This window comes from Saccharomyces cerevisiae, chromosome II (assembly GCF_000146045.2).
Source record: "Saccharomyces cerevisiae S288C chromosome II, complete sequence".
NCBI lineage: Eukaryota > Fungi > Ascomycota > Saccharomycetes > Saccharomycetales > Saccharomycetaceae > Saccharomyces > Saccharomyces cerevisiae.
Window position 1 is genome coordinate 458,674 of NC_001134.8, and position 25,252 is coordinate 483,925.

At 39.6% G+C, this 25,252-nt stretch overlaps 11 protein-coding genes across 11 annotated transcripts; 5 read left to right on the forward strand and 6 right to left on the reverse strand.

Moving 5' to 3' along the window:
* Nucleotides 1–198: 198 nt before the first annotated feature.
* Nucleotides 199–1,548, forward strand: ALG1 (chitobiosyldiphosphodolichol beta-1,4 mannosyltransferase; the record flags this gene model as incomplete). The annotated part of the gene is made up of 1 exon (NM_001178458.3): nucleotides 199–1,548. One exon carries the CDS (start codon nucleotides 199–201, stop codon nucleotides 1,546–1,548), a length of 1,350 nt encoding a protein of 449 aa, NP_009668.3.
* A 956-nt stretch (nucleotides 1,549–2,504) lies between these two features.
* Nucleotides 2,505–3,200, reverse strand: YSA1 (ADP-ribose diphosphatase; the record flags this gene model as incomplete). The annotated part of the gene is made up of 1 exon (NM_001178459.1): nucleotides 2,505–3,200. One exon carries the CDS (start codon nucleotides 3,198–3,200, stop codon nucleotides 2,505–2,507), a length of 696 nt encoding a protein of 231 aa, NP_009669.1.
* A 265-nt stretch (nucleotides 3,201–3,465) lies between these two features.
* On the forward strand, nucleotides 3,466–3,906 carry SUS1 (Sus1p; the record flags this gene model as incomplete). Its single annotated transcript, NM_001184520.1, has 3 exons — nucleotides 3,466–3,536; nucleotides 3,617–3,756; nucleotides 3,827–3,906. 3 exons carry the CDS (start codon nucleotides 3,466–3,468, stop codon nucleotides 3,904–3,906), a joined length of 291 nt encoding a protein of 96 aa, NP_878049.2.
* Nucleotides 3,907–4,196: 290 nt separating this feature from the next.
* CYC8 (transcription regulator CYC8) lies at nucleotides 4,197–7,097 on the reverse strand (the record flags this gene model as incomplete). Its single annotated transcript, NM_001178460.3, has 1 exon — nucleotides 4,197–7,097. One exon carries the CDS (start codon nucleotides 7,095–7,097, stop codon nucleotides 4,197–4,199), a length of 2,901 nt encoding a protein of 966 aa, NP_009670.3.
* Nucleotides 7,098–8,574: 1,477 nt separating this feature from the next.
* On the forward strand, nucleotides 8,575–10,947 carry RAD16 (DNA repair protein RAD16; the record flags this gene model as incomplete). The annotated part of the gene is made up of 1 exon (NM_001178462.1): nucleotides 8,575–10,947. The coding sequence occupies one exon, from the start codon at nucleotides 8,575–8,577 to the stop codon at nucleotides 10,945–10,947; it is 2,373 nt and encodes a 790-aa protein (NP_009672.1).
* Nucleotides 10,948–11,074: 127 nt separating this feature from the next.
* Nucleotides 11,075–15,253, reverse strand: LYS2 (L-aminoadipate-semialdehyde dehydrogenase; the record flags this gene model as incomplete). The annotated part of the gene is made up of 1 exon (NM_001178463.1): nucleotides 11,075–15,253. The coding sequence occupies one exon, from the start codon at nucleotides 15,251–15,253 to the stop codon at nucleotides 11,075–11,077; it is 4,179 nt and encodes a 1,392-aa protein (NP_009673.1).
* Nucleotides 15,254–15,718: 465 nt separating this feature from the next.
* TKL2 (transketolase TKL2) lies at nucleotides 15,719–17,764 on the reverse strand (the record flags this gene model as incomplete). The annotated part of the gene is made up of 1 exon (NM_001178465.3): nucleotides 15,719–17,764. One exon carries the CDS (start codon nucleotides 17,762–17,764, stop codon nucleotides 15,719–15,721), a length of 2,046 nt encoding a protein of 681 aa, NP_009675.3.
* A 1,233-nt stretch (nucleotides 17,765–18,997) lies between these two features.
* TEF2 (translation elongation factor EF-1 alpha) lies at nucleotides 18,998–20,374 on the forward strand (the record flags this gene model as incomplete). The annotated part of the gene is made up of 1 exon (NM_001178466.1): nucleotides 18,998–20,374. One exon carries the CDS (start codon nucleotides 18,998–19,000, stop codon nucleotides 20,372–20,374), a length of 1,377 nt encoding a protein of 458 aa, NP_009676.1.
* A 290-nt stretch (nucleotides 20,375–20,664) lies between these two features.
* On the forward strand, nucleotides 20,665–21,650 carry MUD1 (Mud1p; the record flags this gene model as incomplete). Its single annotated transcript, NM_001178467.1, has 2 exons — nucleotides 20,665–20,672; nucleotides 20,762–21,650. 2 exons carry the CDS (start codon nucleotides 20,665–20,667, stop codon nucleotides 21,648–21,650), a joined length of 897 nt encoding a protein of 298 aa, NP_009677.1.
* A 111-nt stretch (nucleotides 21,651–21,761) lies between these two features.
* CBP6 (Cbp6p) lies at nucleotides 21,762–22,250 on the reverse strand (the record flags this gene model as incomplete). Its single annotated transcript, NM_001178468.3, has 1 exon — nucleotides 21,762–22,250. One exon carries the CDS (start codon nucleotides 22,248–22,250, stop codon nucleotides 21,762–21,764), a length of 489 nt encoding a protein of 162 aa, NP_009678.3.
* A 440-nt stretch (nucleotides 22,251–22,690) lies between these two features.
* Nucleotides 22,691–24,694, reverse strand: GRS1 (glycine--tRNA ligase; the record flags this gene model as incomplete). Its single annotated transcript, NM_001178469.2, has 1 exon — nucleotides 22,691–24,694. One exon carries the CDS (start codon nucleotides 24,692–24,694, stop codon nucleotides 22,691–22,693), a length of 2,004 nt encoding a protein of 667 aa, NP_009679.2.
* Nucleotides 24,695–25,252: the final 558 nt, after the last annotated feature.

Consider the following 25,252-nt stretch of genomic DNA (forward strand, 5'->3'; position numbering starts at 1 on the left):
TTCCTGTCTGATATCTTTGTATGGCTTGTTGCTAAAACAAGGTCAATCCAAGCAGTGATCATCTTGCACGTTGCTTCAATAGAACGCGCATATAGCAATCATCAAGTTAATTGGTCATATATCTTTCAATCAGCAATTAGCAAAGCCATTAGAGGGTAATTGTAACGGCATTTTAGGGGCTATAGTCAATTGGTGAAAATGTTTTTGGAAATTCCTCGGTGGTTACTTGCCTTAATAATATTATACCTTTCCATACCGTTAGTGGTTTATTATGTTATACCCTACTTGTTTTATGGCAACAAGTCGACCAAAAAAAGGATCATCATATTTGTGCTGGGTGATGTAGGACACTCTCCAAGGATATGCTATCACGCTATAAGTTTCAGTAAGTTAGGTTGGCAAGTCGAGCTATGCGGTTATGTGGAGGACACTCTACCCAAAATTATTTCCAGTGATCCAAATATCACCGTCCATCATATGTCAAACTTGAAAAGAAAGGGAGGCGGAACATCAGTTATATTTATGGTAAAGAAGGTGCTTTTTCAAGTTTTAAGTATTTTCAAATTACTTTGGGAATTGAGAGGAAGCGATTACATACTAGTTCAAAATCCACCGAGCATACCCATTCTTCCGATTGCTGTGCTATACAAGTTGACCGGTTGTAAACTAATTATTGATTGGCACAATCTAGCATATTCGATATTGCAACTAAAATTTAAAGGAAACTTTTACCATCCTTTAGTGTTGATATCTTACATGGTAGAGATGATATTCAGCAAATTTGCTGATTATAACTTGACTGTTACTGAAGCAATGAGGAAATATTTAATTCAAAGCTTTCACTTGAATCCAAAGAGATGTGCTGTTCTCTACGACCGCCCGGCTTCCCAATTTCAACCTTTGGCAGGTGACATTTCTCGTCAAAAAGCCCTAACTACCAAAGCCTTTATAAAGAATTATATTCGCGATGATTTTGATACAGAAAAAGGCGATAAAATTATTGTGACTTCAACATCATTCACCCCTGATGAAGATATTGGTATTTTATTAGGTGCCCTAAAGATTTACGAAAACTCTTATGTCAAATTTGATTCAAGTTTGCCTAAGATCTTGTGTTTTATAACGGGTAAAGGACCACTAAAGGAGAAATATATGAAGCAAGTAGAAGAATATGACTGGAAGCGCTGTCAAATCGAATTTGTGTGGTTGTCAGCAGAGGATTACCCAAAGTTATTACAATTATGCGATTACGGAGTTTCCCTGCATACTTCAAGTTCAGGGTTGGACCTGCCAATGAAAATTTTAGATATGTTTGGCTCAGGTCTTCCTGTTATTGCAATGAACTATCCAGTGCTTGACGAATTAGTACAACACAATGTAAATGGGTTAAAATTTGTTGATAGAAGGGAGCTTCATGAATCTCTGATTTTTGCTATGAAAGATGCTGATTTATACCAAAAATTGAAGAAAAATGTAACGCAGGAAGCTGAGAACAGATGGCAATCAAATTGGGAACGAACAATGAGAGATTTGAAGCTAATTCATTGAGTCAATGGTAACTCAGCCTTTCTTTTTTGAAAATTACTATTTTCGACTCTTTTTTTATACAGTTACATAGTACTACCTCTAATACACATTCATGATTAACAATGTTTCAAACAATATAAAGTCCCGATAACGACCTTTTGAAGTGGTGACGTTACCGCTCTTCGTTGACAAGATTCAAGAGGGCTGTCAGAATAACAGCTATCATGGTGGAAAGTAGGTGACCCTTTGAACAAGGCAGCATATATCCATCGACTATCATGTTCCTAAAATGTTATCATAGCCGGCGTTAGAAGATGGCGCATATTATTATTTTATTAGAATGAGTTATAACAGTCATCAAACTTAGCGAAAGCCGAAGTGTAAGAACTAAAAAGTCCACTATAAAAAAATGAATCACAGCGTACAAAAGGAAATAACGATAACTGTGATGCTATGTAAAACTATCGTCTTTCCTTTGTTGATAAATATATCCTCAAGGACTACTTCTTTTATATTTCTTGTAGGTGATGTTGTGCCCTCATCGTTAATTTGAATCCCAGCAATTATCAGACAGTTCTGCCGCCCTTCGGCAATGTCCAAGCTGTAGCCAAATACTTAAATCAAGGAACACTAACCATGTATGACATACAAGGAGCACTACCACTGATTTCAACAGATATTAATGGTAGTTTTTTGCAGAATCGTAAGGTAGATCAGTGGAAATAGTAGAAAAGGGCTAGTTTAGATTCAAAATTTGGTAACACGTAACGTCGCGCTTTGGAAAATATACCTCAATGCTGACTACTTAAGATGGCAAATAGCCTTGTCAAATTTCCTACGGAATGTTATTTTCATTACGTCCTTCTTTTTCAATGTACTTATTCATAAATGGGACACTATCTTGTTGCAAAAGGTACTTTGTATTTTGGTATTAACATCTCGCCTATTTTTCATACAGAAACACTACTTATCGCTATCTATTTGATGTGGTATTGCTTGGCCATGAGGATACCTTGAGCTACGTTTTGAACACGTGCATCCAACTTGTAGCCTTGTTGATCCAACTTAACCATTTCATCAGGAAACTTGTGCAACTCAACGCTAAAGCATTCGATAAATTCATTATCTTCCAATTGAGTAACTGGTTTTTGGTTTTCAGGTAAACTCATATCAACTTCGACAGTAACCAGACAGAGGTTGGTGTTTGTGAAACCAGGATCGTTAAAAACTGTTGGGCTTTTAGAAATTATTTTACCACTGTAACCAGTCTCTTCTTTTAATTCTCTTAAGGCAGCAGTGTCAATATCTTCACCCGCATCTATCAAACCGGCTGGCATCTCAATGCATACGCCCTCAACGGGAGGGCGAAACTGCTTTTGTAGCAAAATTTCATCAGGTTTTCCATCTTTGTATTTTAGAATGGTTAAGATACCAATGCCGTCTACACCACCGGAACTTCTAGTGGTGCGGACTGCGCTATCCCATTCCCTTTCCTTCCCGTTGGGATCTTTGTAGATGATTTTTTGTAAACCGATCCACTTGCAGTCAGATGTTTCTTTAACGTGACGGGCTTCAATTATTTTAGCATCTTCTGGTTTACCCTTGACGGTGCTCATAGTTCTAAATAGTCTCCTTGAATTGAGGGAAATAACTCTTACGTTTCTCAAAAACATCTAAGTATGAGAAGGAAGGAAAATGCCGAAAGAATAATCATAAAAGCATATATACGTGATTCATATGAAGGCTGTCTGACGTTGTATTAAACCGCTAACGGCCGTACTTGCCATCCCTTACGGAAGTGTATTCGCTTGCCGGACCTCTTCCTCCATGAAGACCAAAATGAGGAATTATGAAAAATAAAAAATGAAAATTGCCATAGGCATGGCTTGACCAACACATGCGACAAAATCAGAAGTAACAATTCTGGCCTTCACTCCAATGACTATGGATACTGCGCAATTAAAGAGTCAAATACAACAATATCTTGTAGAATCAGGAAACTATGAACTGTATGATAAAATATTATAGGGGTTGTCTTTTTTAAAAAATCTACTTTACTGACTATTCAGATCACCGTCACATTTATTAGAATTTCAAACGAACTAAAAGCCAGACTACTTCAAGAAGGTTGGGTGGATAAAGTCAAAGATTTGACCAAATCAGAGATGAACATAAATGAATCTACGAACTTTACCCAAATTTTATCCACCGTAGAACCCAAAGCATTAGGTATGTGAATATTTTATCACTAAATTTATTGAAAAGAGAACGTTACTAACAGTGGAATTTTTTTTTCTAGAAATGGTATCGGATTCAACAAGGGAAACCGTTTTAAAGCAAATAAGGGAATTTCTTGAAGAGATTGTAGATACACAATGAAGGATACGAAAATGCACCTTAATTCCCAATATTATTACATATGCTCATCGGGAAAACCTTTTAAGCAATAATAGATTTTAAGTATGTAATGATACAAATAATAATATATTTATATACGCATATATTTACATGTGCATATATGAAAAATAACCTAATTCACGTTACCCACCTTTTTTTTTAGCCTTTTCTTTATTTATATATGTATCCACAACATAATGAATGAATTGTGAGCTACACAACATTTCTCGTTGATTATAAATTAGTAGATTAATTTTTTGAATGCAAACTTTTTAGTCGTCGTAGTTTTCATCTTCTTCCACTTGCCTTACTACATTTTCTCTTGGAAGTGTGTTCTCCTGTGGGGATTTTTCTTGAGATGTTTGCTCTTCCTCACGCATTTTGGCCTCCTCTTTCACTGTTTCCATTGTTTCCAAAGTAGGTTTGATTACAGTTATCGTTGTAGCAGCGGTTTCATCTTGTTGTTTTTCAGCATCTCTGGAAGCTGCTGGCTCCGCCTCTTCAGTAGAAGGTGCAGATGCTTCAGTTGTGCCGTTTTCCTCTTTAGAATGCTGTCTTACTTCGTCTTCTACAGGGCTTGCTTCTGCAGGAACAGTAGCAGTAGAAAGTTCTATGGTCTCAGCAGTGCTTTGGTCATTTGCTTTTGTTGTTGAACTTTCTGATGATACAGTTGGTTGGACACTAGATGACTCTGGTTCCGTATTAAGCGGTTTTGTAGAAGGAGAAACAGAAGCTGCTTTGGTAGCTTCTTCAGCAGGACTAGCTTCCTGTGGAGGTTCCTGTGCGCCAATTACTGAAGGTATTGAGTTTGCTTTTACAGGTTTTTCTTCTTGTGAAGTATTATTGGTATTAGACTCCACTACTGCTGGCGATTGGTTGCTCACCTCAGATTTTGCATTTTCTTCAATGGAAGTAGCAGTATTTACTAATTTGTTGATGTTTGAATTTGGAGAGTTCAACTTTTGCTTCTTTACCTGTGGTTCAGCGTTCGTTATTCCTGTTGCGGGAGCTTGCGTTGGAATGGCATGGGTTGGTTGACGAGGAGACTTTGTGTTATTCTCTGTGTGGGTGCTACTGGATACGGCGGCATCTACTAAAGTGTGGATTGCACCTTCCATGTATCTCTTTTGAGGTAAAACGTTCTGTTCCACGTTATGCTGGATTAAAGGTTGGGGAGCTTGGGCTTGAGGCTGGCCTTGAAGTTGTTGTGGATGTTGAACAGATTGTAGTTGTTGCTGTTGAGGTGGCAGTTGAGAGCTTTGCGGATGTTCCATAGCTTGTGTAGAAAATGGTTGCAGTTGGTGAGCTTGTATGACTGTTGGCTGTGTGATATATGGTTGCCCTTGTTGAGGATTTAACATTTGCACAGAAACTCCCTTTTGCTGCAGCTGTTGTCTTGGTAGGGGCTGTAATTGCTGCTGCTGTTGTTGTTGTTGTTGTTGTTGTTGTTGTTGTTGTTGTTGTTGTTGTTGTTGTTGTTGTTGCTGTTGTTGTTGTTGTTGTTGTGCCTGCGCCTGTGCTTGTGCTTGTGCCTGTGCTTGTGCTTGTGCTTGCGCTTGTGCATGTGCTTGTGCTTGTGCTTGTGCCTGTGCTTGCGCCTGTGCTTGTGCTTGTGCTTGCGCTTGTGCTTGTGCTTGTGCTTGAGCTTGTGCTTGTGCTTGAGCTTGTGCTTGAGCTTGAGCTTGAGCTTGAGCTTGTAATTGAGGGGAAGCTCCATTACTGTACATTGTTGCAGAAGAGTTAATAGGCGTTTGTTGAGCAGGATGCTGTTGTTGTACCATTGAAGCAGTAGCATTGGCAGATTGGGCTGAAATTCTAGTGTTCAAAGGATTTCCTTGATCATTAGGTTGTAAGGTAGGTTGTAAAATCACAGGAGGTGGGGCAGGAGAGGCATTCGTTGGCGCACCGTTCGATTTGTTTATATTGCCTGGGTTTTCTAACTGCTTTGTTAAAGCTTCTAATCTTTCTCTTATGTGAACATTATTTACGTCCAGTCTTGCAGCTTGCTTATACGCATCAAGGGCGTCAGATAATTGGTTGTTACAAGTTTCGTAAAGAGTACCTAGATCGTACCAAACTTCACTAATATAAGGATTTAATCTTATGGCTCTTGTGTACGCGTCTAAGGCGTCTCTGTATTGAGAAATTTGGTAATATAAAACACCGATTGAGCACCAAAAGATAGGGTTTCTTGAATCTCTATTAACAGCTTGTTGGAAAGCATCATATGCGGCAGTATAATCTGTTCTAATCATATGCACTCTACCGAGATGGTACCATGTAGTGGCATCGGAGGGATCTGCTTCTAACGACTTTAGAAGATAATCCAATGCCTTTTGAGGGTCATAAAATTGTACGTTACTCATACCGTAAAGACAACCTAATTGTTGTAATACTTTGGCATGATGTTGATTTTGAGCCAAGACATGCTCGTAGGCTTCCTTCGCACCTTGCCACTCTCCCATACTCTCCAAAACACTACCCAACTGAAACCATATGTCCCACTCCTGCAAGGGAGCAGGAGGTTGAGGGAGAATGTATCTGAAGCATTCCAAAGCTTGAGACCATTTACCCTGATGTTTATAAATAATACCTAGTCTGAAGTAAATTTCGTTTGCCTTTTCAAAATGAGGGTCCAATTCCAAAACTTTGGCAAAAGCTTCTTCGGCATAGTCGAGCGAACCATATCTGTCATAAAGAATGCCGATTCCATGCCATAATTTCGGTACGTTGGGATTACTGAGGTGGTAGAGAGCCTGTTGATAGGCATTGTAAGCTCTTTGCAGATCATCCAGCATCAGATAACAATGACCTAAAGTAGCCCACACATCTGATAGTTCGGGATTTACCAAAAGTGCTCTTTCATATAATTCTGCAGCTCTTTGGAACATGTCTCTGGAACGGTACAAGTGAGCCAAAGATGTTAAAGCCTTTGCAGATGAGGGATTGAACTGTAAAGTGGCGTCATATGCCATTGCGGCCCTGTCGCCATCACCAAGGGTTTCTGCCAAAGAAGCAATGGAGAGCCAAGTTTCCGCAGTTGATTGTGTTAATGGGTCGAGTGGCTGCTGAGGAACTGCTGCCTGCTGTTGCTGTTGCTGCTGTTGTTGTTGCTGTTGTTGTTGCTGTTGAGCGGGTTGTTCCATTATTGTTTGTTCACCGCCCGGATTCATTTTTCCTAATTTTTTTTTTCCAGTCGTGTTTTGTTTGTTGTTGTTGCTGTTGTAGTTGTAGTACTAGTCTAAAGGCTTATAGCAGTGAAAAAGAAAAACAGAAATATGGGAAAAGAGGTAACGGGAATACGCCTCTGGTTCAAAGACTAGTGACGTTGTCGTATTTGGCTTTGTTGATTCTAGTTCTCTCAATTGAACTCCTGACGTGGTTTGTAAAAAAACAGAGAACAGGAAACAAAAAACAAAAAGACAAAGAAAAAAATGCGCTTTTGCTTTGATAATCGGAAGGGAAAAGAACGACCGACCGAAGAAAAGAAAAATAAAATAAATTTAAACAAACCTTGTTCGAGTTGGATAGGGGAAAAACGCCAAAAAAAGATGGAGTACAGTACGCGGGAGACCAGTGGCTAGCGACGGGAGTAGCAACGATCGAGAAAGGAGTAGCGCAGAGAAAAGAAAGAAAATAGAGAGATAAAATAATTAGAGCCGATACGGCACCCGTGCGATACGAGACAGGACGGAACAGTCCGGTACGTGTGGTAAGTTTTACGAAACGAGAGGACACGGCATGACATGGCCCACGTTATAAGGCAATTTCCATTTTAGCATTGGCAAACGCACAAGCACAAAAAAGATGTGGAACAACCACTAAGAACGGAGTGTGCACGAAAAAAATAAGCTTTTCTCGTGCCCTGAGTGGTGCACAAAAGAAGAAAAGGGAAAAAAAAAGCGAACGAGGAGTGACGTGGACGCGATGAAGGTGACTCAGCCAATCCGGGTGAGCCGCACCCTTCGTCCTCAGTGACCTCTCACGTGCCCTGTATCAGCCAGCCACTGACAGTTTTGTTTTTGCCGCCCAGCTCAAAACTCAGATCGGATGTGCTTTAGTTTTTATCTTCGTTATGTGGATGTTTCATTAGCTTAAAGCATAGGATACCGAGAAACCGTAACGGTTTCATGTTGACCGGTTTTTGAGTTTATGGTTTTAAAGTTCGTCAGTTGTTCCGACGCTTAGATTTTAAGGAGCTTGTCAAAATGCCTAAACCACAATCCTTACAGCACTCAAAATCAACAAAAAGTGAGAAGGTTTGAAAGTAGTACATCCCCTCTTCCCTTTGATTTTTAGCCGCCAAAACTACCAACCCACACAGCACAAAATGTGTTACTCCTCGAAAAAATCTGTTACCCTTTTCCCGCCATGGTTGCCAGGGAAACAGTGGGGACTTCTGCGTTGCTTCTATTTTTCCCCCCTCCTTCCTCCTGCGCCTCCGTTTCTTTTTCTTCCCTTTTCATTTCCCTTTTCTTTTTTTTTTCAAGTTTCGGATTAACGCTATAAAAAAAATGCACAGATAGGACCTTAAGGACTAATAAAACCGACAGTATAACGACGTAATGCTGCGTGGTGTTTTCAAACCTTAGTAGTTTTGGTAATTTTAGATACTCTTGGCCGTATAACTGGTGTACCAACTGAAAAATCATGCAAGAAGGGGGCTTTATCCGTAGAAGGCGTACGAGAAGTACGAAAAAAAGTGTTAATTATAATGAACTAAGCGATGACGATACAGCTGTGAAAAACTCAAAAACTCTGCAGCTGAAAGGGAACAGCGAAAACGTAAATGACAGCCAAGATGAAGAATACCGTGATGATGCTACGCTCGTGAAATCACCCGACGACGATGACAAAGATTTTATCATAGACCTAACAGGTTCAGATAAAGAGCGGACCGCCACCGATGAGAATACTCATGCGATCAAGAATGATAATGACGAGATAATAGAAATCAAGGAGGAACGTGATGTTTCGGATGACGACGAACCGTTAACAAAGAAAAGGAAGACAACTGCTAGGAAGAAGAAGAAAAAAACGAGCACCAAGAAAAAGTCACCGAAGGTAACCCCATATGAAAGAAACACTTTGCGATTATATGAGCATCATCCTGAACTAAGGAATGTTTTCACGGATTTGAAAAATGCACCTCCCTATGTCCCCCAAAGATCCAAGCAGCCGGATGGTATGACCATCAAACTGCTACCTTTCCAGTTAGAAGGTCTTCATTGGCTAATATCTCAAGAGGAGAGCATTTATGCGGGCGGTGTTTTGGCAGACGAAATGGGTATGGGTAAGACCATCCAAACTATTGCCCTATTAATGAACGATTTGACTAAGTCTCCGTCTTTAGTTGTTGCCCCTACCGTGGCGCTGATGCAGTGGAAAAACGAAATAGAACAACATACAAAGGGACAACTGAAAATATACATTTATCACGGTGCTTCCAGAACCACGGATATCAAAGATTTGCAAGGCTACGATGTTGTACTAACCACTTACGCAGTGCTGGAATCGGTATTCAGAAAGCAAAACTACGGGTTTAGAAGGAAAAATGGACTTTTCAAGCAGCCTTCCGTATTGCATAATATTGACTTTTATAGAGTTATTCTGGATGAGGCACACAATATCAAGGATAGACAAAGCAATACTGCTAGGGCTGTAAACAACTTAAAAACGCAAAAGCGATGGTGCCTGTCGGGTACTCCGCTGCAAAATAGAATTGGTGAGATGTATTCTTTGATCAGATTCTTAAATATCAATCCTTTCACAAAGTACTTTTGTACCAAGTGTGATTGCGCTTCGAAGGACTGGAAATTTACGGATCGCATGCATTGTGACCATTGTAGTCACGTCATTATGCAACACACGAATTTCTTCAACCATTTCATGTTGAAGAACATTCAGAAATTTGGTGTGGAAGGTCCTGGTTTAGAGTCTTTTAATAACATTCAGACATTATTGAAAAACATCATGCTGCGAAGAACTAAAGTGGAAAGAGCGGATGACTTGGGTCTACCGCCCAGAATTGTTACCGTGAGGAGAGACTTCTTCAATGAAGAGGAAAAAGATCTTTACAGAAGTTTATACACAGATTCTAAAAGGAAGTATAATTCCTTTGTTGAGGAGGGTGTTGTTCTAAACAATTATGCAAACATTTTCACCCTAATCACAAGAATGAGGCAACTGGCAGATCATCCTGATTTAGTTTTGAAAAGATTAAACAATTTTCCTGGCGATGATATCGGCGTCGTGATCTGCCAATTATGTAACGATGAAGCTGAGGAGCCCATTGAATCTAAATGTCACCATAAGTTCTGTCGTTTATGCATCAAAGAATATGTGGAATCTTTCATGGAAAACAACAATAAACTTACTTGTCCTGTTTGTCATATCGGGCTAAGTATCGATTTGTCTCAACCTGCTTTGGAAGTGGACCTTGATTCCTTCAAAAAGCAAAGTATTGTTAGCCGTCTAAACATGAGTGGCAAGTGGCAATCATCAACGAAAATCGAAGCACTTGTGGAAGAACTATACAAACTGAGAAGCAACAAGAGAACGATTAAATCCATTGTGTTTTCCCAGTTTACCAGTATGCTGGATCTGGTAGAGTGGAGATTGAAAAGAGCTGGATTTCAAACAGTGAAGCTTCAGGGTAGTATGTCACCGACGCAAAGAGATGAAACCATCAAGTATTTCATGAACAACATTCAATGCGAGGTTTTCTTGGTCAGTTTAAAGGCGGGCGGTGTTGCTTTGAATCTTTGTGAAGCTTCGCAAGTATTCATTTTAGACCCATGGTGGAACCCTAGTGTTGAATGGCAAAGTGGTGATAGAGTTCATAGAATTGGTCAGTATCGACCTGTGAAGATCACAAGGTTTTGCATTGAGGATAGTATAGAAGCAAGAATCATTGAATTACAGGAAAAAAAGGCAAATATGATTCATGCTACAATAAACCAAGATGAAGCTGCCATTAGCAGACTAACGCCAGCTGATTTACAGTTCTTATTCAATAACTAATATTTTATTCTCTTATTATATATTATTCTCGGAGTTTTTAAGTGACATCACCCGAAAAGAAGCTAAGTCTTTCTCCTAATTCATATTTAATTATTGTACATGGACATATCATACGTAATGCTCAACCTTAAGCTGCTGCGGAGCTTCCACGAGCACCAGCACCTGAAGCAACTAGACTTATTTGCGCTTGAGTTAGTTCTATACTTGGCAGTGGAAGTTTGTCATTATGAGTTGGTGGAGGTAAAAATCCAACCTTGTTTAAAAATGCAATATATATACCAACCTCTTCTGGAGTAACACCTATTCCATTAGACCAATCAACACCTGTCCATGCGGTGTCTTTCTTTAAAGATGCCACGGCGTTCCTATCGTCTAGTTCCGGAGCTTTGGTACTTTCAGGTAAGTTGTCTAAGACCATGTGTAGCAAAGGATACAACGCATTTTCTTCATTCCTGTCAATAACAGACGCCTCCAATGATTTCTTCCATTTAGAATAGCTTTCGATTTCGACATCGTAACCATAATCGTGTAAAGTATACAAGTAGTCTTTGAATAATATTCTTGGGTGACCCGTTACTTGAGCAACGGCCAATTCATTTTCTTTGGGAGGATTCAAAGACGTAGCAACAACAACACGAGCAACATGATCTACTGGAACCATATTCACGGAATTTTCGATATCTGGAATCTTACCTAATTGGACTGAACCTTTCAAAAATCTCAATAAGAAATCATCTGTGTTTGAAGAACCATTGGCAGAGGCACCTGTTACGTAACCTGGTCTGACAATACACCCACGTAGGCCCCTTTCACCTGCACGTCTAATGATGTACTCAGCAGCCCATTTGGACTGACCATATCCACCAGTGAGCCCGCTTGCAGAGTTCATTAAATCGTCTGATTCTAAAATGCCTGGCTTCCCTTCGCTAACAAGTTTATCTGACAAATTAAAGTAGTATTCAGTGTCAAGAGTAGAAGTGGAGGAAACAAAGTCAAAGAACTTTGGCTTGCCGACGGCGGCTAAGCTCATAACATTGATAGTTGAAATAACATTTGGATCCCTCAATTTGGCATATGGATAAACCCAGTGAACTAACGCACCATTATGGATAATTATATCAACTGTGTTTGCCAAATCCATCCACTTCTCATCTGAAAGACCAAATTGGCTTTTAGATAAATCGCCTAATACAACTTTAATATTTGAGGCAAATTTTTCGTTCCAAGTACCATAGGTGATACCTGCCTTTTGTAATCTTGCAAATGCAGCTTCTTCATCCTTGGCCCTGACGTGGGCAAACACTTTGAAACTGTAGTTCTTTGGAGAACGTCCTAACAAATCTGCAAGGATGTAGGAGCCCAGAAATCCTGTGACACCGGTAACAAACACATTAATTGTTGTTTTTCCTTCGGCACTATTAGGTTCAACAAAATATTCTCGAGAGGGGTACGAACTTGGTAGCGTCTCAACCAATTTCTTGGCGTCTTCCGCATAATTTGCAGTGACATTTTCGACGACCTCACCTTGAGATGATCCACCCGATGATTTAATTCTGTCAATTTCCGCGGCAAAGGCCTTTATCGTTGGATACTTGAAAATTGTGCCCAATGGTAAATCAACTTGCAGCTTTTTCTTTAAGGTAAAAATCATTTTGGTAGCCAAGATAGAATGACCACCTAAATCGAAAAACGAATCATCTGGTGATACAGATGCTGGCTTGGTAGGTAATATACTTAACCATAAGTCTCTAACCTCGCGCTCAACATTGGTAAACTGAGAGTCGTCAGTTTCAGAAACTGTATTTTCAGCTACCAAATTTAATTGCTTGGGAGTTGGGAATTGAAGTTTAGGCTTATCAACTTTACCATTTGGATTCAATGGTAGTTTATCCATAACCACAATCAAGGAAGGCATAGCATAGCTAGCCAATCTTTTCTTTAAGAAAGTCCTGATGTCCTTGGATAAAAGATGGTAACCGATTAAGCCCTTAACTATAGGGTCAGTTTCAACCTCCTTTGGAACATCACTTTGGAACTTAGACAAGTCATCTGGCTTGTCAAATCTTGGGACCATAAATGTGATCAATGTTGGCTCATTGTCGGCATTTTTGCGAACTAAAGTAATGTTTTCTCTTACCAATGGATGTTGGGAAATGTGCGTATCTATTTCTCCTAATTCGATTCTGAACCCACGAATTTTAACTTGATCATCAGCCCTACCGCAACATTCACAGTCACCGTTTGGTAGATAACGACCTAAATCACCCGTTCTGTACAATCTATCTCTTGGACCTAACCAGAATTGTCTCCAAGGTTCACCATTATCCTTATCCAAATAATTCCAGTGATCTTTTTCAACAAACCAGTTGTTCACAAATTTTTCTTTATTCAATTCTGGTAATCCTCTATAACCTTCGGCCAAACCACCTGCACGAACATAAATCTCACCTATTTCGCCAATACCACATATTTGAGTACGATCGTTCCTGTTAACAACTAGTAGCTGAACGTTCAACATACCTTTACCAGCAGGCATGACATCTTTCAATTTTTTCAAAAAGTTTGGATCGTCATTTTTTGATTTAACTTCGAAATAAGAAACTGCACGCTGTGTTTCAGTGGTACCGTACATATTAACAATACGGCAATTTTCTGCCAAGGTTTGTAACCTCAGACAATCACGTTTTGTTAAAATGTCACCCACAAAGAACGCATGATGTAACTTAGGGAATGGTGTAGTAGCTTGGGCAGTAAGTAATTGACCCATGGCAGGTGTTAAATGGGTAACTGTGCAACCATACTTACTCATCCATTCCGCTAAACGGCCCGGTGTACCAATATCATCTTGAGTAGGGACATACAATTGGGCACCTAAAAATAATGGTGTAAACATATCTCTTTGAATTGGATCATGTGCAATACCGCTCAGCATTGTGAATTTATCATTTTCTGTTAAGTTGAACCTTTTGGACATCCAATTGAAATAATAAGCCAAGGAAAAATGTCTACCAAGAACACCCTTAGGAATACCTTCGGAACCAGATGTGAAAGATAGGGTTGGGTTGGAATCTGGTCCAACTACAACACCTGTTCTGGTGTCTTTGTAGTGATCATATGGAGCCAAAACATCCTCGCCATTGTCCAATTTGCCACCTTCAATGGTACCATTTTCTTGAATAGCGATGGAATTGATTCTTGAAACAATCTCCAATTCATCATTGATGTAATCTTCTACTAGTTGATCCAATTGTCCAGCAGCTCTAATAACAATCAACCCACGTGGTTTAGCAACACCTAAGTAAATGGTTTGTCTGGCTGGGGGATATGCAGGGTCGATAACTGAAAAGGTTGCGCCGGCTTTCAAGACACCCATCACACATACCATCAAATCCACACCCCTAGAAGAATAGATCATCACTACATCACCTCTTTTGATACCTGTTTTAATCAAATAATGGGCAACTATGTTAGAAGTGCGGTTGATGTCGCGATAAGTGAAAGAACGGGACTTGTCGGAATTTAGTGTTGGAGTCTCCACAACACAGGTTCTCTCTGGGAAGGCTTCAGCATTGTCCTGGAAAATGTCGTGAATACACCCCACGAAATCGCACCAGCCCAAGTTCTTAGTTGGATCAGGTAAACTATCCTTGGATGATGCGGTGATCAGAGAGATTTTAGTTATGCAATTGGATGGATCGCTTAGCGCAGCAGTCAAATATTGAGTAAATTGGTCCGCAACAATGGTTACTCTTTCATTCGAATACAGTAAGCTGTTATAAATTAAGTTCAAAACATGCGCATTATTACTGGTATCCAAATTCAAAGCAAAGTCCACTAAATGATGCTTGAACTCGTCTAATTTGAAATCTTGGTTTTCCAAAAAGGCCAAACGGAACAACTGAGGGGTCCTTTCCAGATCTTGGCAACTTTGAATTTTTTCAGCTAGCTCGTCAAAGGAAAAATTGGCCTCAATAGAATTGAGCTTGTTCAACTCATTGTTAATTGTAGAATACAGCTCATTAAATGACCACGTTGGTTGAATATTGAATCTTAAGATTTTGTTATTCGCAATATAAAGAACAATATCATCGTCACCGGTTACTCTATATATCAATGCAGCCCATACACTCAAAGCGACAGCGTATTTGTTAGAAAAACTATCATGAGGCACATCGAGCTGAGGTAGCTGTAACGAATATGTAGCTTGTTTCGTATAAGGTTCTTGTTGTGGGCGTAAAAAGTCATGTGGTAACACTGAAAGAGTTGGATTATCCAACTTCTCTATCCAGACCTTTTCGTTAGTCATTAGTGAGTAACTCTGTGATATCTCTCTATAATTAGCAGTTTTTCACTGAAATTCCAGGAAAGGTAATAAACTCAGATTTTTTTTTATACTATTGGCTGCTTGTTACTTATATATCTTGAACTTCTCCCAGCGGGTCTTCAAATACATTTGGGCGATGTTCATGTTCATTAGGCAGGTATTTCGACATTGAGTCACACGCGAAAAACCGCCGGAATTTTTTATGTAATTGCAAGTGGAATTCCGCTGGCAAAACTATTGAAGAGTTTTCCTCGCTAAAACTGTGCGATGCCTCTAGAAGCGGTCAGCAAGAAGAAAATCGAATAATCAGTTTCAATGAATATAGACGTAACAAAGGCACAAAAAAGAAAACAAGTACATATGTCATACATATATATATATTTCAGGCAGCAAGTGACCATCAACCAGGAAGTGTGAAATAGCAAAGAACTGTTTACTTCTTCAGACTTAGAAAGCTCTTCCCATAGGAGAAAGCAACTGCTTTCCTTTGTAGTAATTGATTGTCTTTTCAGCCCTTGACGCAACACCGTCCGCTGTGAAATCGAACAATTTGTAAATTTCAGGCCCCTTGCCTGAACGACCAAATTCGTCGAGTCCGAACGATTGATGAGCATACTTACCCCAGCTTGAAGTAGCCAATACTTCAAAGGACATGATCGGAACACCGTCTGGTAGAACAGAGAATCTGTATTCTTCACTTTGCCTGTCAAAAGTATAAAAGTCTGGCAGGGAAACAACTCTTGCTTTGATTTTTTTAGTATCGTACAATTTTTTGGCTGCATCTATAGAAATGGAGACTTCTGATCCTGTTGACACCAGGATAATATCAGGATTCTCCACGTCATGGATCACATAGCCACCCTTCAAGGCTTTTTCAAAAGAGGAATGCTCCAATTGAGGAAGATTCTGTCGTGATAAAGCCACAACAGATGGTGTTCGACCAGATTTGATAGCAGAATAATACGCAGCAGAAGTTTCGTTACCATCAGCAGGTCTCCATACATGCATGTTTGGAATAGCCCTCAAGTGAGCCAGAGTTTCAATAGGTTGGTGCGTTGGACCATCCTCACCAAGCCCGATAGAGTCATGTGTTGCAACCCAAATGACTGGATTACCAGACAAGGCGGCTAACCTAACGGCTCCTGCAGCATAAGAGACGAAGTTCAAAAAGGTACCACCGTAAGGCTTGTAGTTTGCACCAAAGGCAGAGATACCGTTCATAATGGCACCCATTCCGTGTTCCCTCACACCGTATCTAATGTACCTTCCTGCATAGTTACCTAGTTGGGTAATGGGAGGTTGGAAATCTACCGCGCCTTCCCACCTTGTCAGATTCGAAGGTGTCAAATCGGCAGAACCACCGATCAATTCAGGCAAAACTTGGACCATGTTCGTCAGCACCTGCTGGGATGTCTTTCTTGTTGCCAGAGCATCGTCGTCCGGAGTAAACTTCGGTAAATGCTTTTCCCAACCTTCCGGTAACTCACCATTCAATCTTCTTTGCAATTCTTTACCCTTCTCGGGAAATTTGGTTTTGTATTCTTCAAACATCCTATCCCATTCCTCATTAAGTTTTTGACCGGGTTCCACAACAGTCTTCTTATAATAATCGTACACCTCTTGAGGTACTACAAATGATTTATTTGGGTCAAACCCCCACCTCTTCTTCAACTGTTTAACATCATCTGCCTTCAAAGCGGACCCATGAACACCAGCAGTACCCTGTTGTAGGGACCCAAATCCAATTGTAGTAGTTACCTTGATTATGGTTGGCTTGTCCTTCGATAGTTTTGCCTTTTCCAAAGCGCTAGAAATGGATTCCATATCGTCGTCTCCTTTATCGACTTCCATGACTTCCCAACCATATGCCTCGTATCGCTTCAAAACATCTTCGTCGAACGAGTACGAGGTTTTACCGTCAATGGAAATGCTATTACTGTCATAAAACGTAATCAAGTTACCCAATTGCAGATGTCCCGCTAAGGAAGAGGTCTCCGAAGAAACACCCTCTTGTAAGCAACCATCCCCTACAATAGCAAACGTATATGAGTCGGAAATGGGAAAGCCATCCTCGTTATAAGTGGCGGCAAAGTTGGCCTGCGCTATTGCCATACCAACAGCATTTGAGATACCCTGGCCTAGCGGACCGGAAGTGATTTCCACTCCCGCTGAGTGGAATTCTGGATGACCCGGTGTCCTTGAGTTTACTTGTCTAAATTGTCTCAAGTCCTCGATAGAGTAATCGTATCCTAATAGATGGAGCATTGAGTACAGAAGAGCGCATGAGTGACCGTTCGACAGAACAAACCTGTCTCTATTGATCCAATGTTCATTGTTAGGGTTACAGCGCAGTTGCTTGAAAATTACATGGGCAACTGGTGCCAATCCTAGTGGTGCACCTGGGTGGCCAGATTGTGCGCTTTCCACCTGGTCAACGGAAAGTAATCTTAAAGTGGAAACCGCAAGTTTATCAATGTCGGAGAACTGTGCCATTTTTTTGTTCTTTTTTTGATTAGTAAGGTATAATCGTCTACGTAGAGGTTACAAATCGAAGACTACAGTAAGAGGGGACAAGCCAATTGAATATACGACTGAAATAAATGGAATAATTCTGCATTATTACACTCGTTTATATATCCAAACAGGTGATCTGGTATTCTCTTGACAACGAATGAAGCTCCCTATATTCGACACTCCTTATTCAGGACTCCTCCCAACAAGGAGAAGTAGGTGTTCCTTGAGCTACCCTTTAAAGCTGGGGAGATGAGCTTGCCCTTCCTGTCATCGCCATTATGACGAGAAAAGTAAAACATGTAGAATAAGGTCCACCCAAACATGTCCGAGCAATGACGTTATATATCGTGTTCCCTGTTCAAAGCATGGCATATGTGCCATTAAAGGCGAATTTTTGTCCCTAGCAAAGGAGAGACAGCGAGCCACCATTAAGAAGTGACTTGAAAGCAAGCGAAAATAGCTACACATATATATCAATATATTGACCTATAAACCCAAAATGTGAAAGAAATTTGATAGGTCAAGATCAATGTAAACAATTACTTTGTTATGTAGAGTTTTTTTAGCTACCTATATTCCACCATAACATCAATCATGCGGTTGCTGGTGTATTTACCAATAATGTTTAATGTATATATATATATATATATATGGGGCCGTATACTTACATATAGTAGATGTCAAGCGTAGGCGCTTCCCCTGCCGGCTGTGAGGGCGCCATAACCAAGGTATCTATAGACCGCCAATCAGCAAACTACCTCCGTACATTCATGTTGCACCCACACATTTATACACCCAGACCGCGACAAATTACCCATAAGGTTGTTTGTGACGGCGTCGTACAAGAGAACGTGGGAACTTTTTAGGCTCACCAAAAAAGAAAGAAAAAATACGAGTTGCTGACAGAAGCCTCAAGAAAAAAAAAATTCTTCTTCGACTATGCTGGAGGCAGAGATGATCGAGCCGGTAGTTAACTATATATAGCTAAATTGGTTCCATCACCTTCTTTTCTGGTGTCGCTCCTTCTAGTGCTATTTCTGGCTTTTCCTATTTTTTTTTTTCCATTTTTCTTTCTCTCTTTCTAATATATAAATTCTCTTGCATTTTCTATTTTTCTCTCTATCTATTCTACTTGTTTATTCCCTTCAAGGTTTTTTTTTAAGGAGTACTTGTTTTTAGAATATACGGTCAACGAACTATAATTAACTAAACATGGGTAAAGAGAAGTCTCACATTAACGTTGTCGTTATCGGTCATGTCGATTCTGGTAAGTCTACCACTACCGGTCATTTGATTTACAAGTGTGGTGGTATTGACAAGAGAACCATCGAAAAGTTCGAAAAGGAAGCCGCTGAATTAGGTAAGGGTTCTTTCAAGTACGCTTGGGTTTTGGACAAGTTAAAGGCTGAAAGAGAAAGAGGTATCACTATCGATATTGCTTTGTGGAAGTTCGAAACTCCAAAGTACCAAGTTACCGTTATTGATGCTCCAGGTCACAGAGATTTCATCAAGAACATGATTACTGGTACTTCTCAAGCTGACTGTGCTATCTTGATTATTGCTGGTGGTGTCGGTGAATTCGAAGCCGGTATCTCTAAGGATGGTCAAACCAGAGAACACGCTTTGTTGGCTTTCACCTTGGGTGTTAGACAATTGATTGTTGCTGTCAACAAGATGGACTCCGTCAAATGGGACGAATCCAGATTCCAAGAAATTGTCAAGGAAACCTCCAACTTTATCAAGAAGGTTGGTTACAACCCAAAGACTGTTCCATTCGTCCCAATCTCTGGTTGGAACGGTGACAACATGATTGAAGCTACCACCAACGCTCCATGGTACAAGGGTTGGGAAAAGGAAACCAAGGCCGGTGTCGTCAAGGGTAAGACTTTGTTGGAAGCCATTGACGCCATTGAACAACCATCTAGACCAACTGACAAGCCATTGAGATTGCCATTGCAAGATGTTTACAAGATCGGTGGTATTGGTACTGTGCCAGTCGGTAGAGTTGAAACCGGTGTCATCAAGCCAGGTATGGTTGTTACTTTCGCCCCAGCTGGTGTTACCACTGAAGTCAAGTCCGTTGAAATGCATCACGAACAATTGGAACAAGGTGTTCCAGGTGACAACGTTGGTTTCAACGTCAAGAACGTTTCCGTTAAGGAAATCAGAAGAGGTAACGTCTGTGGTGACGCTAAGAACGATCCACCAAAGGGTTGCGCTTCTTTCAACGCTACCGTCATTGTTTTGAACCATCCAGGTCAAATCTCTGCTGGTTACTCTCCAGTTTTGGATTGTCACACTGCTCACATTGCTTGTAGATTCGACGAATTGTTGGAAAAGAACGACAGAAGATCTGGTAAGAAGTTGGAAGACCATCCAAAGTTCTTGAAGTCCGGTGACGCTGCTTTGGTCAAGTTCGTTCCATCTAAGCCAATGTGTGTTGAAGCTTTCAGTGAATACCCACCATTAGGTAGATTCGCTGTCAGAGACATGAGACAAACTGTCGCTGTCGGTGTTATCAAGTCTGTTGACAAGACTGAAAAGGCCGCTAAGGTTACCAAGGCTGCTCAAAAGGCTGCTAAGAAATAAGAGTAATAATTATTGCTTCCATATAATATTTTTATATACCTCTTATTTTTATGTATTAGTTAATTAAGTATTTTTATCTATCTGCTTATCATTTTCTTTTCATATAGGGGGGGTTGGTGTTTTCTTGCCCATCAGATTGATGTCCTCCAACTCGGCACTATTTTACAAAGGGTTTTTTTGTAAGAGAAGGAGAAGACAGATACTAAACCATACGTTACTCGAAACAAAAAAAAAAAAAATGGAAAAAGCTGCTATCAACAAAAGACGGCCTCATCAAACCTAAAGAAACCATGTCAGCGTATGTATATACCTTGTAATTTACGTTTCCTTAAATCTTCTTTCTACTAACGTTTTCATTATTCTATACTCTATGACCAATAAAAACAGACTGTACTTTCAAAATTTACCCAGTAGGCCAGCAAATAAAGAAAATTATACCAGATTACTTCTGAAACACATTAATCCCAACAACAAGTATGCCATTAATCCGTCGCTACCCCTTCCCCACAATAAATTACAAATATCATCACAACCGCTGATGTTACTAGATGATCAAATGGGCCTTCTTGAAGTTTCTATTTCAAGATCATCAAAGATGACTAACCAAGCATTTTTAACGTTTGTCACTCAAGAAGAAGCAGACCGGTTTCTAGAAAAATACACGACAACAGCATTAAAAGTTCAAGGTCGTAAAGTGAGAATGGGAAAGGCTCGAACAAATTCGTTATTGGGTCTTTCAATAGAAATGCAAAAAAAAAAAGGTAATGACGAAACGTACAACCTTGATATAAAGAAGGTGCTTAAAGCAAGGAAACTTAAACGCAAGTTACGTAGTGATGATATATGCGCCAAAAAGTTCAGGCTTAAAAGGCAAATAAGACGCCTGAAGCATAAGCTGAGATCAAGAAAGGTAGAGGAGGCTGAGATTGATAGGATTGTAAAAGAATTTGAAACCCGTAGATTGGAAAACATGAAGTCTCAGCAAGAAAATCTAAAACAATCGCAGAAACCTCTTAAGCGGGCTAAAGTGTCCAATACAATGGAAAATCCACCGAACAAAGTCCTTCTTATACAAAATTTGCCAAGCGGCACTACCGAGCAATTATTGTCGCAAATACTTGGCAATGAGGCTTTAGTTGAAATCAGATTAGTTAGCGTTCGTAACCTAGCTTTCGTGGAATACGAGACCGTTGCTGATGCTACGAAAATCAAGAATCAGTTAGGCTCCACTTACAAGCTACAAAACAATGACGTTACCATAGGATTTGCTAAGTAGAATTTCCTTTGCGGAAGTATACCTCGAGTAAAGAAATTCACAGATAAATTTGAATAACGTTCTCCATTATGAATAAATATGTATTTACAAGCTTAGAAAATAATGTGCTCTTTATTTACCAAATAATACAGTTCTCATTGCAGTAAATAAGCTTTCCTTTTTCTTACCGTCAACGGCATTTATTAACCGTTGATAATATTGGGGATTTCCTGCAGGTTTATAGAGCTTATCGCCAATATCGTAATAGTTTCTGAATTTATTATTCATTATAGTGCTCAAGGCACGAATTTGCTCGTTGATGCTTTCTTCCGTGAATTTCTCATCTACCATTTTATTTTGAATTTTGGTTAACATCTCCTTATTCAGTCCTAATGGACCGGAAGTTCTGTTAATTATACTTTTTATTTCATCTAATGAGGGTTTTTTCTCTTTTATAGATTTTCCTTTGTCATCTACATTTGGCAGACCCGCTACACGTCTAAATCTTGCTATTTGTACATCCCTGAATGAGACCAAGTGGTGTATACGATCCTTTGGATATTTTTCCAGTAAATTAACTAATTTTTTGGCAGAATCCCTGACGACCTGGGAAGAAGACATTTTGGCACTTGCTTGTGGAATACGGAGTTTAACTTGGTAAGCTGATAGAGAGAATGTTTCAATGAAGGCTACCTTTTTTTCTTATAATGTTGCTACCACAGGAAATCTTGATATACGTTAATGTTTTGGCCCCTACAAGGCCGGAAATATTTCGCTTTTTCTTGATATCAGAATTTTTCGCATGTCCGACCATGCGCAGAGCTGCTATGAAAGTACTTTAACTATTAGTGTGAGGAATGGCTAAATAAACAGCAGATGTGATTTCCGCACTTCTTTTATAAACTTCCAAAATAATCGTATTAGTGGACAGTACATAATCATATCTTGCAATACGTATCAATAGTAAACGAATTATTTATTCATACACACATGTATATACTTCTCGCTTCTTTTTTTAATTTACATGTTTGGCGATATATAGTTAAAATTAAGTCATTTATTTAGTCAGTTTCAGCTTCAGCTTCAGCTTGGGCAATAAAAGGAGTCAAATCCTTGGTACCTTCTTCCCAAGAAGCACCATTGTAAGTGATATCGCGGATAGCCTTGATGACATTTTCGACGGAACCTCTAACTTGCTTGGTGGAATCTCTTTCTCTCAAAGTGACAGAATGGTCTTTGGCAGATTCAAAGTCAATGGTGACACCGAATGGAGTACCTAATTCGTCATTACGGGCATATCTTTTACCAATGGAAACTCCAGAATCATCAATCTTAAATGGGATTTGAGACTTTCTTAAGATTTTGGCGACTTCAGTAGTAACAGGAACTAAATCTTTGTGGTTAGATAAAGGAACTAAAAGAACCTTTGTTGGAGCAACCAAAGGTGGGAAGGAAAGAACACTTCTGGCATTGTCTTCTGGTCTGTTCCAGAAAGAGTGCTCAAAAACGGAGTAGATGATACGGCCAATACCGAAAGATGGTTCAATGACACTAGGAACATATTCTCTAACGTGTTCAACCTTTGTTCTTTGTTCGATTTTAACCAATTTATCGTCCAACTCGACTTCGCCATCAACACCATCAACCTTTATAGTAAACTTGCCATTTGCCTTCAATAACTCAGCCTTGGAAGCCAAGTCATCTTGAGACATATTCAATAGATGAGATTCAACTTTTGGTGCATCTTTTCTGAATTTTGGACCGAACAATTTTTTCGTCAAATCAATTTCCCACTTGGTGACTTCAATTGGATTATCTAATTTTTGTCTAACAACCAATTTTTCTTTGGTCTTTTTGGAATGAACGGTCAAATCATAGGCAGATCTATCAGCACATCCGACACATTCAATCCACCCGTAAGATGTCTTCAATTCACCATCCCAACAGTCAGCAGCATAATGTGCCATTTCATTAGCCATATGTTGACGGAATCTCAATTTGGACTCATCAACACCAATTTTCATCAAAAATTGGTAAATTCTGGCAATAAAGTAACCCAAAGTTTCATTATCGACCATTCTTGAAGCAACTGCTTCACCAACTGTCTTGACAATTGGTTCAGTAGAACCAGCTTCTTGAACATCACGAGGCAAAAAGGAAAGCTTGATGTCTTTGATTTCATTAAATTTTGGATGAGATTTGTCCAATGGGTCAACGAAATGTTCAATCTCTGCCATCAAAAATTCACGGACTCTTAATAAACCGGCCCTTGGGGAAATCTCATTTCTAAATGATTTACCGATAGAGGCTGAGGCAAAAGGGGTCTTACTGTTGTTAAATTCTAACAACTTGTTAAAATTCAAGAATTGACCTTGGGCAGTTTCTGGCCTCAAGTAACCCTTTAATTGACCAGATGGGCCAATAGCCGTTTCAAACATCAGGTTAAAAGCCCTTGGAGATTCTAAAGTTTCTCCGGTGACTGGGTTACCGATATCGTATTTTTCCATCAATTCACCTAATTCTGGGCCGGAATAACCATCTATTTTAGCCAAAATTTCTTCATATTCTTTGACAACGTCGTCATCCAATTTGACTGCTTTAATTTGTTTAACTTTTTTCTTTCTCTTCTTCTTTTCGGCATCGTCCTTAGCAGCGGCATTAGCATCCTCGACTAAACCTCTGGCTTCTTGGTCACCCTTTAAGCGAGCTTCCAAAACTTCTTCGACTAAATGGTCAGCTCTGAAAATCTCACCAGTCTTCAAATCTCTACACATCCAATCAGAAAATTTGTCAACATGACCTGAGGTCTTCAAAACCTCATATGGAGTTAACATAGTACAATCAACTTCCAACATATCTTCTTCCAAAATAAAATGCTTTCTCCAGGCGTCAATGATGTTGTTTTGGAATGCACAACCTGGTGGACCATAGTCATATAAACCAGAAACCCCACCGTACAAGTCAAAAGCTGGGGCATAAAAAAATCTTCCTCTCAAAACACTTTCTAGCTGTTCTCTGTTAAATGGAACAGCGGCTCTAGCCTTCTTGATATCTTCTACACTCATTCTTTTAATCTTAACCGATTTTTTAACAATCTGAGAGTAAAATCGTCTACTGATATTGAAGAACGACAATTTTTCTTGAAAATCAACACGAATGCAAAAAGGGAAACTAAAATAAAAGAAATCCTCAAAAGTAATTGAACAGATTTCGAGTCCTAATTGCAAGTAAAATTATGTATACAAAGTACGTGATAAGTATCGCAGCAGTGATTCAACACTCGAGAAGAGTAAAAATTTTCAATTTTTTTCCACTGCGCTGAAATATTACGAGGCGTAGAAAATGATCACTACAATGCCGTTGCTGCTTATTGCAGCGTAAGTGAGCTTCATTCACAGACCATTTGCCTCGATAATCCATGAATCATATCTGGTTCATATTATGTTTGTAAATGTGTGTCTTGTTGCACTTAATCTATCGCGATAGCGCCAAACCAAGCGTTCGCAGAATCTTCGTTGTCAATATATACATATGTAGACGTATGTGTATATGTTGCGGTATATACAAGGCTGTTTATGTAGTCTTCAAACAGATGCGATTGAGATCTATGTCCCAAAAGGAAT